At 41.2% G+C, this 13,053-nt stretch overlaps 1 protein-coding gene across 1 annotated transcript in view; it reads right to left on the bottom strand.

Annotated features, from left to right (window-relative positions):
* LOC103147190 (collagen alpha-1(XXVIII) chain-like) overlaps positions 1–13,053 on the bottom strand; it is a 34,234-nt gene that overhangs the window by 16,683 nt on the left and 4,498 nt on the right. Inside the window, exons 4-14 of the mRNA XM_007565420.2 lie at positions 11,149–11,169; positions 10,999–11,061; positions 9,414–9,467; positions 9,290–9,334; positions 9,144–9,170; positions 8,730–8,774; positions 8,478–8,522; positions 7,888–7,941; positions 3,895–3,963; positions 3,727–3,795; positions 2,324–2,392 (exon numbers count right to left, since the gene is read on the bottom strand). Coding sequence (XP_007565482.1) covers positions 2,324–2,392; positions 3,727–3,795; positions 3,895–3,963; positions 7,888–7,941; positions 8,478–8,522; positions 8,730–8,774; positions 9,144–9,170; positions 9,290–9,334; positions 9,414–9,467; positions 10,999–11,061; positions 11,149–11,169 — 561 coding nt within the window. The remainder of the gene's footprint in view (positions 1–2,323; positions 2,393–3,726; positions 3,796–3,894; positions 3,964–7,887; positions 7,942–8,477; positions 8,523–8,729; positions 8,775–9,143; positions 9,171–9,289; positions 9,335–9,413; positions 9,468–10,998; positions 11,062–11,148; positions 11,170–13,053) is intronic.

The following is a 13,053-nucleotide window of genomic DNA, read 5'->3' as shown; positions in this document are numbered from 1 at the left end:
TGATTCTTTCATACATGTTTGGGAAATCCTTTCATCTCCCGTGGCAACCATTCAGGTGTTCAAAACACAGTCTGGTTGGACCTAGCTCTACCTTCGAGGACGAAGCTCCAAGCTTCCGCCTCACAGAGCAGGACTCCCTCATGACTCCCCTTCTCAAATCCTTCAGACTAGCCAGCAGCAATTAGCAATCAATGCTAATTGTGCTTATTATACAAGCCACTTCTCAGTGCAATGCTGGTAGAAACGTTGATACAGGAGCGATGTTGTGATGACTTTATGACAGCGGCGTTTCAGAAAAAGATGGAGTTTTTAAAGAGACAGAGGCCCAATTTCAAGACTTAAACTTTCTTTTAAGTCATATTTGATATATACTTAGCATTTTTATAACAATTGAATGTAACATAGATTGTGTTATAAAGTGCTGCTTCGTGCCTGGTAAATACATGATACTGTCCCTTTAAATTGATTAGCAGAACCAGAAGCAGATCCCTGTCGTTGAAGCAGATTTACTGCACAGTTATTGAGCTAAACTGAGAACACAAAGGTCAAGCTCAGGAGGCTTTCCATAAATCACAGGGCGGTGGTCCAATTCCCAGCTTCCCCCAGGCTGCATACCTAAGTATTCCCCAGGAGTAACCAAAAACTTTTTCTATTTGATATAAAACCATTGGATAATCTAAAAAAAAAAAAACTCAAGAAAAGGTCGATCAATTAAAAAAAAACAAACAATAAAAACGAACAAGACTTTGTGAATGATTCATAGACAAATGCAGCACAGGAAACAGTAATGGCTTCCATCAAACACTGCTATCCATCTGAAAGAGATAACTGAATTTACTTTTAAAAAGGAGCCTCTGCCTCATCTTCCAAGGTTTTTCCAAAGTCGGAGAACAACAAAACGAAGCCACAACAAGATGTACATTAATTAGCATAGCGATGCCGCATTTGCATGTTGGCTTCCAGAAGTTTCCATTTATTGTCATAAATCCGCAATCGGAGCTCAAAGCAGAAGCGCTAATGATGTGTAAAAAAAAAAGGGAAAAAAAAGGTTATACTGCTGCGAATCTGGGAGCTTGTCGGGGCAAGTCATGTGAGGAACGCCGCTGTAGAAGGAACGCCATCTGTGAGAATACAGCCAAGTGTGGTGTTGCAAAAAAAAGAAAGACAGAAAAGAAAGAAAGTACCCTGGAGGGCGATCTAACGGAGGGGGGGAAACACCTTCTCCAGGTTTTATGGTGGAAACTGTTACTTTTCAGAGCAACGGCGCCAGGTGATGAATTAGATGACAGTTCGGTGTGAGGGTGAAGTAAGAATTTCACCTGAAGCCTACCTCGTGTTTCAGAGTTCCTTGGTAAATATTGCAGGAAAACAAAACAAAACAAAAGGAAAACAAAAGCAGTTACGCGTGTCGTGTCTGGAAGACGTTTCTGCATATTACTCAGGCTTCGTTTAACGTCCGCCTCTGTCACAACGGAGAGCCTCGATGTGATTTAATATTATTTTACATGAATCGTTTTCTTCAAAATTATGATTCGTGTAAAGGTGCTGAGCTGGTTTCTGTGAGCTACTTTGGGGATGGAAGTAAGTTAAGTCAAGTTTATCTGTATAACACATGTCAGCAGAAATGTGGAACAAGTGGATATTTTTCCAAACTTCAAAGAGTTTTACTCAGATTAATCAAAACCAGGAGTGTGTTTGCGTGTTTTTGTCTGTGCGTATGTGTGTGTGTGTGCGCAGTGGAAGCACAAAATACCACCATACCCCCTGATCTTTGTTAAGAAAACAGAAACCTCATGAAGGAAGATGTGTTTCCACATGTGGGAGATGTTCTGCTTGTGTACGACTGAGGAAAAACAGACACTATAGCAGACTATAAGTTCCCTCTGAGTCACTGGCTGAACCGTGGGGGCGTTCTGGCCTTTTTATTCCCCGCCCGTTTCTGAATCCTCTCCTCTTCGCACCGAGACGTTCTCGTCTCCTCCTGCTGGGGTCGATCGATAGGCCGCGCCACGGCGTGAGGTAATGGAAGCCGTGCTGCTGCGCCGTACGCGGAATTTACTGTCGTGTGCTATCATGTCTCTTGTCCATACACGTTGTCAATTTCCTGTCGGAATCTGGAGCCCAGACAGGAGATTTTTCTTTTTCCCTGCGAAGGTCAGAGGGCGACGGCGGATGGGTGAAACGAACATGGATGCATGAGAATGGGTCGAAAGGCTGAAGCTTTTAGCTGGCTTGAGTGCATGAGACTTTCAGGAAATACCGTCTCTCCCAGGAGCTTTAGGCTTTAAAGAAATAAAAATAATAAATATGAACACCCACTCACCTTAGGGCCAGGGATACCTTCTCCCGTCGGTCCTCTCTCTCCTTGGACTCCCTGTGGCCCCTGAGGACCCTGAAAAAATGAAATAAACATGTAAATGACCTTTTAAAGAAATCTATTTGGGAGAGGAGGGAACTAATTCTGACTCAAAATCAGTAAACAACAGGAAGGCTGAGTGCATTCACTGCAAAGCAAAAAAGTATCACCAAGTACTTTTGGTTTAGTTTCGAGTGCAAATATCTTTATACACTTGAAATGAGACAAAACCGACTTATAATTAACTTTCCATCAAGATACTTGCTATAAGTCAAAGTGCGCAGATAGACACTAGGTGGTGCTAGAGCATATGACTTATTCCCTCCATAGGTTAAAAAAAAGAGCTCTTTTGAAATCTTTTCCTTTTTAAAGTGTAGTGTGTGGCCCAGTATAACATTCCTTGTTTTGAGTTGATTTTCACGTATAGAGAAGATGTTGGCAGGGAAGGTGTAGGCTTCTGGTATTCTGTTTCAAATTCATCAAATTGTTCTCATCTGTTTTATTTGAATTCAGTTTAATAGTTTATCGCTAGAAGGACTTGAGTTATCTCTGCTGCCGTTGGCTTAAACCGTTGGAGCACAAACTGACCACTTTTCCTCACTTTCTCCTTCTACTACTCTCCAATTATGTTGTTAACTTTTTGGTTTCCTCGCCACAGAAGCTACGCTAATCTTGTCTGGCTGTGATTCCTTCCCGGAGGAAGCTGAGATAATGTTGACGTCAACTGATTGTTCTCCGTCTTCTGCTATTAACTTTTTACTTTCTTGAACATCAAAACTAGCAGTAACTCAGGCCATCTGTTTCTCCTTGTGCATTTTGTTCCGACTTCTCAAACACCCCAGTCAGCAGTGGGAGACGGCCAGTTGTACCAAGCCAAGTTCTGGTTCGGCTGGAGGTTTCTTCCTGTTAAAAGGGAACTTTAAGATTGAAACTTCCTTTGAATAATTAATTGAACACGCAGCACTAATTGGTCTAATTGGAGTGTGTACCATTAGTAATACGAACTGTGCTAACACAAAATGCCAAAGGCATTCCTTTTTGCCCTGACATCATCTCTGCTCCTGCTAATAACGGTTAATGATGTAGGAAGGCAAGAAAACTTGAAAATTATTTTAATACATGTGTGGCTACAGGGTTTTATAGCCGTTTCGGGGCGTTAACAATTGTTACTATAGAGAGGTTAAAAGGTTATTCTATTTTTTTTTTTTTTTGTGAAACAAAAGGCACATTTCATGTAGTGACAAGCCAGACAGAAGCAGCAGGTTGGAACAGTAAGAAGCAGAACGACAGATCCGTCTACATTGTTCGTCTGTAATACACAAGTGACACAAGTTAGAAACGAGGACGTTTTGTCTTCCTTTCTAACTCACCGGTGGTCCTGGCTCGCCGATCCCCGTAGGGCCGGGAGGCCCCGGTTGCCCCTGGAAACCGACATCCCCCTGCAGAGTGCGAGATAGCGAGGGGAGTGCTCAGACAGGGTGAGACACAAAAGGCTGGTGGTTATGTTCTCGTGAAACGATTTTTCCGTAACATTTTACCTTTGGTCCCGGAAGGCCGATCCCTGTCTCACCTTGGATTCCAGGTGGTCCTGGAAGCCCCCGCTCCCCCTATTAAAAAGATAAACGTGGGTACATTTTGTCCAAATGTCACTCATCCTTGTGTACGAGTGAGAAAATCTAAGAAAACCCACAGACATAACCCGCTTTGTGTTGCCTCAACTGTCCATTGACAAAACTTGATTTAAGACTTAATTGTTTATATTTTTAAAAAAGCTGTTGCTTCTCTACATAGTGGCTGTAAATCAAAGCTGTGGCCCTCACAAAAAGGACCCATGGGAGGCAGGAAAAAGAGGCGTGGAGATTGTTCTAGGTGCATACCGGTGCTTTTTGTCCCCCCTCACCCCCCCTTCCATTGCCCTTTCCAAGCAAGTTAGGACAATGCTTCCCGCCAGACATTACATTGCTATTTTGGTGATGTAGGATGACAGCCAGACTATTAACGTGAACATTTTTCTAAAATAATTAGGAGGCGACCACTTGGTGTGGAGTAAGTGCTTATGGGAAGAACGGCAGGTAGAACACGGTGGAGGAGGCTGAAAGCAGAAGGAACCGACAAATAAGCCGACAAGTTAATAACAGATGAGCTTCTTCGGAGGAGTTTCAAATGTCACAGCGGCGGCGGATCGTAACTCACCAATAAACGTTCAAATGTATAGTTCCTACCCCCCACACCCCATTCACTTTATGAGCTTTTGGAGATACTTGACATTTCTCATGTTATTTATGCCTGCGTTAGCTGATTTTAATCTGAAGTGTTATAAATGTCAGCGTCGTGAGAGCGAGCGTTATTTACTGCGCGTTATTCCGAGGGAAAAAAAAAACTATCGGAATCGAATGCTTTTTAATCACGGTAGGCGACTTTGTGTCGTTGAAATGGCGACACGTTTGTACGCCGGGATTCAGACCAATCCTCATGTATGCATCTGGTTTAAAAAACAAAAAACAAAAAAAAAAAACGTGACTGACTTGATTGATGTGTTTGAGTTATAGGTGGAGACAGGCCATGAAAGCTTCAGTTTCCTCACAAAGACATTGTGGTGTTGCCCGGGATTAATAAAAATGATCAAATAGGGAGCATGAATGATGTCATAGTCATGTTTAGTGTACAGACTTAATCATAGGGTGGCTTTAGTTTTCATCCAGAGCCATTTCAAATTTAAATTTGACACAAGCCATGAAGGGAACAGAGCAAACATGTGGAAGACGACGATCTGGTCTGAATTTTTTGGCCTTTGTGAAAAAAACCTGAAGATACAAAGTCTTGTTGGTGGCCTAATTAATAATGCAGACAAGCTATTCAACCTTTATTATGAAAAATATGGGTTGTATATTGACAGTGCATTCTGTTTTCCCTAAGTAAACTAGATGTGCCATTAAATATAGTTTATCTCACAACTTTTAGCATTACAGTACAAAGTTGTAAGATGCAAAATTTGATACTGTTGATTTTCCAAAATGGCATAATTTGGAGAAGATCAAATATTATTAATTAATAAATTTAAAGATTTCTTTACCTACTTCTGTTAGCTCAGCTGGCCGAGGAACATCAGTGGTTAAGCTCAGTTTTCGTTTGACCCATTTGACTGGCAGCAGTGTGGGAGGTCCATCAGAATTATGAACAATGGGCGTATTTATTTATTTATTTATTTATTTAAAATGGAGAGCATGAGAAAAGGGTGTCAGTCAGAACTGGAAATTATTGCTACTTATTTTCGTCTACGTCCCGGTCCCAATGCTCAGTGCGCACCCTACGCCCCTCTGTGAAGTGTGCATTCAATCGAAGTGAACGTAAAGGTTCGAGTGCACAACCACGCAAAAATGTGAGAACTGGGACAGTACGCCCCTGTGTCTTAACTTCGACATCCAAAATGGCGGGACTTGGTCACTGTTTAGGCATTTGTGCTGCTAAAATGTACAACTACAACAAAGCAAATTATTTTAAATGTAAAGGTATTTTTGCTTTCCTATGTCATTGTTGGAGATATGTATTTTATTATGCGGAGAAAAAAAATTAAACTTCAGTCAGACAGAAAGTTTTTCCCAGCACGTGTGGAAGTGAAGTTAATGATATGGGTAAATATATTTAACAAAGATTTAATGTACTAAAAAGTTTAAGTAATCGATTTGCCATCCAGCTTAATTATTGATTAAGACACCAAGTCCTCAACGATATGTTTTCCCTTACATGCTGCTGCAGCTGATATGTTGATTAAAGGTCTGATTCACCACACATCCTGTGTATTATTAATGTCTGAGTGATCCACATAACTTCCCCTCATCACTCTCACGACTCGTGCTGACGTCTTGACTGTTTTCTTATAAGATGTTTATGGCTTCAAGGACACGTTAATCATCAGGGAACCGTGTTCACAAGCAGCTTGTTTCCTTTTCCGAAGCCATTCGATTTAATGGCAAGTCTTGTTTTCTGCCTGCACAAATGGCAGTTTTTTCAATTCTGTTTTTTTTTTTTCATGTTTCAAAAGTGCAAGCAAGAACAAACAAAATGTCTTAAACAGCCACATTTTCGGCAAATTTTGTTTTCATTGCATATCGTTCTTATGTCAGCTGTACGTGATTGGCAAAAAACATAAGGGGATTTTTGATATGTTTTGGAGACAAACTGGACACGGCGACGTCTGAAGTCTAGACAATGAAGATGTTTGACTTTGTTGGTCTTCAGCTGAAGCTGCACAGGTGCTGATGAGTGGAGGTAATCACTGTCATCGGGAAGATACAGTTTAAAAAATGGACGACGACATTGAACCTCAACAGAAAGGCCTCAGCCAAAGATGGGATGAAAAATCTCTGATTCATCTTCACCGAGACGAAGCTTCAAGGTTCAGGAAGAAACAAATCCTTGCAAAAGTATTTATACCTCTTAGATTAAATCATAAACTTCCATATATTTTACTAAAAATGTGTGCAGGATTAGTATTCAGTTTACTTTAACACCCTTAAATAAAATCCAATGCAATTGATTTGCCTCTTCATAGTTAGTAGAGTCCTTCCCACTTTTTTTCAAAGTATTAATGGGAAGTTGTGGGCTGAATACAAATGTATTATTTCATTTTGCAAAAGTTGAAAACCATGTATGTTTGTTCATCTGCCTACCAAATATACATTAGTTTGAGTTGCTCAATTACATAAAATCCCAATAGAATCTACTGACGTTTGTCGTTTTATCCTTACCAAAGCAGCACGTTCAGGCAGTCAGAGGGTTCCTTGGCAAGAAATCCCGTGACTCATGTTGTATTTTTCAAGGTCAGACTTGTAAAGTAAGTCTGGCAAAACCAAAAACGTTTCGGAGCCACTGCCAAACAGTCGCCAGATGTTTTGCATCTTACTAGCATTTCCAATTGTAAAACCTCTTCTCTATGTGGACCATTACTTTTTCAATCGAGTTAGAAAGCTCGTGGTGTTACCTTAGTTACCAGCAGTTTTCAAATAAAAAAACACCTTTACTGAAAACGTAGCGAATATGAAAACTAAACCGAGTAGTCCTGAAGGTCGCGGTCTATAGCAAGGTAGGTTTATTCCTCCCGATTGACCTCCTTATTTGTTGATAAGGGAGAAATGACAGGAATAAGGTTTCCTATCAGCATCTATTATTGGCCCAGTTGGTGCACTGGTTAGCTACTGCTGGGGAAAGATGATTGGCAAGATGGAGATGTGAAGCTGTTCTTTGTGTGTTGGATGTGACAAGAAAAAAGGTTACGCAAGGTTTTAAAAGCTGACACACGAGACTCTTGACTTGATATCAGAAGGTGTTGGCTATTTTTTGAGAGCGGCCGTCACCGTTTTTCTTATGTCGCCACATGTTGGTGCGTTTAAAAAAACCACACAAAGTGATTGCTTCATACAAACAAAGAAAAGAAGGGCATGTTGAGAAACAGCAAGTTCTGTCATTAGTCTCAGATTAGCATGCATCAAAAAAACAAAAGAAAAGAAAAAAAAGGTCAAAATCGTGCTTACTTTTTTGCCCATGATTCCTTCAGGTCCCACATCACCAGGTTGACCTGGCAAACCCTAAAGCACAAATAATAAAGGTGTTGCACGTTAAACCACGAGCACGAAACACAAACCACAATAAATCACATACGAGCTCTTTTCTTGCCACAGTAAGTGATGAAACACATTTTGTTCATTTTCTTTTCCTTTTGTTTACTTTCACTAGTCGCAGACAAACTTGATTGCAGCCAGAACTGTAGAATCAAAAACAATCAATCAAAAGGAGGGACGGATGGGAAGACTTTGTTTTTGTTTTTATAAATTCCTGAAGGAGATTTTTTTTTTATGACCTTAAACAACCTTTTCATGCTGGAAAACGTCTTTCAGGTCCAGGTTTGTCCAGTGTTAACACTTGTTTCACGATCATAAACATGGAAGTATGACAAAGAAGCCACAAAAACAACAACAACTGAAACAATGAATGACTCAGAGATTGCATAGTGAATATTTGAGCATTTCTTAGTCTAAAAGTGACAATTCTATATATTATTTGATTGTGTAAAAGCAGTAGCTGGGTTTAAATGACTCTAATGGAAGAGTGTGAAAAAGTTCACCTGAAGTCCACGGTTTCCTCTTGGACCAATAACACCTTCAGGGCCCTGAAAAAGAAAAAAAAAACGTGCTTTTATCAGAAATGAATGTAACAGATGGCAAAACGATGGAAAGTGTGAACTACCTTTCAAAAAGACAAATACTTAGCTTTAGGTAGATTTTTTTTTCATCTCAAGCTGACAAATCATCATCGTGGTAAATATTATATTTTATATTTGTTGTCAAGTTGGAATAACAAAGAACTACAAACATACTCTGTCTCCTTTAACGCCTGGTGTGCCACACTCTCCTCTCTCTCCCTGTGAGAGAACAAACAAAGTTTAGGTTCCTTCTCAAACATCGTCTACACAAAAATAATGCTGTTTGTTTACAGGTTCAGGTTTGAGCTGATTTGCGACAATTAATGTCATGGGAATATACAGAATCTGAGAGCTTTGCAGTCGCAGAAGATGACAACAATGTGCAGACGATTGCAGGCAGGTCTGACATTAAACAAAGGACGATAAAATGCCACAATGTCTTCAAAGTCACAGTGTGCCATTATGTCTGAAGCTCATAATCCCCCGGTTACTGTCACTTATAATGATGTTAAATCAGCGTGGGAAGAACCCTTTGTTTTAGAATCTAACGAGGCATAAGAGGGGTTTGGATTAAAATCCATACAATACCTTCTCTCCTTTGTATCCTGATTTACCCTGTGTGCACACGAGAGTTTTGTTAAATCAAGCAAAGACAGAAGAGAGAAGGATTTTGGTCAAAGAAGACGAGACATTGGTCATAAATTCACGAACCAAACTGAAGACCCTTGACTCACCTCAGCTCCTTCGCGGCCTGGAAGTCCACTGAGACCACTTTCACCCTAAAGAAAGATTTTGATTTAACGTGCGACCCTTGAACTACTTGCTTAAGTTGTTCAAGGGTTGTTGGATTGGCAGTACCTTCTGTCCTTTCGCGCCGGGGCTTCCATCATCTCCAGGACGTCCTTTCTTGCCCTACGGTAGAAGTTGAGGCAACATGAAAACAATCTCGACCACTGAAGATTATTTTGTGAGCAGACATCTCTTCTATTCCTGTTTAACTTCAAGGAATAGACAGCAGCTGATGATCCATAGGGCTTTCCCTGAGGAATGATCATTTGCTTTCTGCTTTTCTTTGAGATATGGCTGTGGGTAAATGGGTGGTTTGGGATTTGGAGACGGTTTGATGGTAAAGGCAGAAGAGCAAACAAAAAAATCTTGGTGTACTCACAGAGTAGGATTTAAACTTTAACATACACATAAACCAAACCAAGAAATCAGCCTACCGTCACCTTAAAAAGATCACCAGAATAACGAACTTCCAGCTTTTCAAACCAAACATTAGAGCTGCATTGTTTGCAGAAAAAATGGCTTAAGTCACTGAGTGTGGGGAACAGATGAGTCAAACGTAACTGATGCTGCCTTGTCTACTCAGTAAACTTCTTGGCCATTTTCTCTCTTATAATATAGACTCTATGAAACACTCTTGTCTTCAAGTTATCTCCGGTCGCATACATTGCTTTTGTCACTGTGTCCCTTGCTACCCCTGATGTATAACAGCTTTTGTTCTGAGCATCAGGAGTAAAGGGGTAATTACTTTGCTTTAATCCAGAGAAAAGGCTTCAAAGCAGTAATCACTTTGACTGTGACCGACCTTCTCTGTTGAGGAAAAGGCGAGCCCGTATCACGACATGCTTGGCAGCTAAAGAAAGTCCTGCATGTAGCACTGAATCTGCCAAGCATGTGTTCTCAGATAGTCCCGAGAGGCAGGATTCCTTCAGCAGACATGACTCTGCTGATTTCCCATGTAAATATGCGTTTAGACCTGTTTTCAATAAACTGTTGGGAAGAATGTAAAGTATTTGCTTTACTCTCACCGCTTCGGGGAGACAAGACTTCTGAAAACCCGCACAAGTCACTAAACTCTTCCGAACCCTGCAATTATGTAGCCTGTAGGAGCCTTTGTCTGCAGAGCTCTCCTTGGCACTGATTGTTAAGAAGCAGATTTAACGTCTGGGAGCAGCAGAGGAGCACAACACAACTGAAGTGGTTTAATGTGGTTGTGTTTAGTGACTTGGAAATGGCTGAATAACATGCACATGTGCCACTTACTGACCACCCGAGTTATGTCTTCTTTGTACAGTCCCTTTTGTATAATCTCTCTAGTCTAGATCACCCAGAGTGCCAGGGTCTCTAATCATTTTCTCAGGGCAATTAGATCCGCAACATCATAGATCCTGCACTGTACAGGGGCCACAGAGATGCGTAGGGCATCTGCCATCTTATGACTTCGCTCTTCTTCGGTGTTGTGTGAAGTACCCTGCTGATGTCCAAAAAAATGAGCATCTGTTCTCAACAGAACACCAATGTTCAGAGGAACGCAAACTGAACTTGTTCTAGAGCGAGATCCCTGTGTGTGTGAAAACATGCCGTTTGTGGGCCCATGATGCATGTTTGTGCATACAAGCCATCATCCCTGATTGGGTGGATATAAAGTACGACTTACCGCAGGGCCACTGGGTCCTCTCTCACCTTTCTCACATTTGCATGGGTTCAATTCGAGTGGACACTGGAAAAACATGAAAAAGGACAATGAAAACGTGCACAAGAACCACAACCAAACAGAACTTGTAACACTGGCAGTTTTGACACTTACACCTTCTTCTGCCAGCGCCATCTGCAGGGCGAGAAAAGGAACAGAGTCAAGTCAAGTCTTAAGTCTTCTTGTGCGAGCGAGGACTGAGGCAAACGTAGAGGACTATGGCAAATGATACAAGTTTTATGTGTGTGGGGTCGGTTGGACCTCATTTCTACATACAAGGGTTAGTAATATAGATTAAAAAAATTGTTTTTAAAAATGAGGCTCACACCTAATAAAATTTTACAAACTAGTTGAATTCAACGTGTGATGGATTCAATTGGGGTTTAACGCCTTTTACATGATTCCAACTCCCGGTTTTACAAAGATTTATAACTGGTGCTGGGTAATAAAATGCAATAGTACATTGACAGAGTCCGACTTCTCTAAATTGATTCCGATCTGATTTTTTCCTTCAGCAACAGAGAATCTTTTAGTGCAGTTGTGGTTAGCATGGCAGGTTCACTTTAGACTGACTCACTCAGCTGGTCAGGATTAACTGATTTTACTTGCTCACAATACAAACCACCAGATGCTTAAACTAAAAAACACAGTCCTAAACCGTTGATGAAGCATCCCTCTGAAAGTGGCTGCTCTTTATTTTTAAGCTGTTTTCAACAGAGGACTTCCCAGATGGTTCTGTGAAACAAACCATCTGGTGCGTCGGATTATTTCCTGTACTTCCTCTTGTTCGACGCGTCCTGCCAGAACAATCATTTGCTTTCACTGGGAAGCAAATGAAATTCTCAACTCTGCAATGCTAGTAGATTTAAAAGGATAAATTGGATCAATTAAATATTCCACCGAAGGTCAAGGAGGGGTTCGGGATTGAGATGTGAAGCCAAATTAACAGTCTGTTCACTCTTGAGAAATTGAGTCCTGCGGTTTAATGCTGGGGCTAAAGATAAAAGACATGCTCTCGGCTGGTACAGAGGCACATGCTTATGACATACAGATGCTGCCTATACAAGGAAATGAGATGAAAGTCTGATTCCTAGCTGCTGCTGCTGCTGGGTCCTAGCATGCCAGCAGAATGGGTTAGATGTCAGACGCAATGCTTTGCATGTTTTTGCACCATGTTCCCCATAAAGTTTTTCATCCATCGTACTTAGATGAGTGTACCACTGGTGTCAACACTTAAGCTCAGGTCTAAAGCAGCGTTTGAAGTGTTTGTGGGATGCTGTTGCGTGCGTTGCGTGTCCTCAGACTCATGCCGCTTACTTCACCCGGTTTTCCCCACAAAGCGTTTTAATGCGGAGCATGTGTGGCGACCGAAAGTCAAGATGTCGACGCCGGGGATGCTGTTGTGCAGCTCCGTATTCTAATTAACACAGCAGTGGCTTGTAAAAGTCAACCGTTAAATGTTTACGTAAACAATCGAGTGCGAACGCGTTTGCTTTTTTCGCTGAACGTCTATAGAATAAATGTTTACAGACAAATCCCTTTAAGGTTTCTGAAGTCCTCTGCCAACTCGAGAGGGCTTGTAGGAAGCAATCTCAGCGAGCAGCGTTCAGACCAGACCTGTTAGTCTAGCAGCAGGTGTACATTAGGGATGCAATAAGCCAGGAAATCATAGCATCGGCCGCCGTCAACATCGGAAGCAGGGGAAGTTGTTATTGGGTGCATGGTGAAACTTAAGGTGCTAACATTTGGAAAGCATCTGTTCACATAATGGCTTTTTGAGGCTTCCATCTCCAATCAATTTCTGCCCTCTGAAGAAAAAAAAAAAGCAATTATCAAACACACACACACATGCAATTTCACAAGTGATATAAGTTGCAGTGAAATATGTTGTGGGCTTTGGGTGTTTATGCAAGTCTGAGCATGAACACCAAAAAACATGTTACCTCTGATCTGCCTCCCAAATGAAATTGTTTGGAGGAATTCGAGAACTTGCCAAGTTGTCAGTTATTCCTTTTGTTT

This window comes from Poecilia formosa, unplaced genomic scaffold (assembly GCF_000485575.1).
Source record: "Poecilia formosa unplaced genomic scaffold, Poecilia_formosa-5.1.2 Scaffold175, whole genome shotgun sequence".
Classification (NCBI taxonomy): Eukaryota; Metazoa; Chordata; class Actinopteri; order Cyprinodontiformes; family Poeciliidae; genus Poecilia; species Poecilia formosa.
The sequence above is the reverse complement of the archived record's forward strand: the minus strand, read 5'-3'. Positions and strand labels throughout refer to the sequence as shown.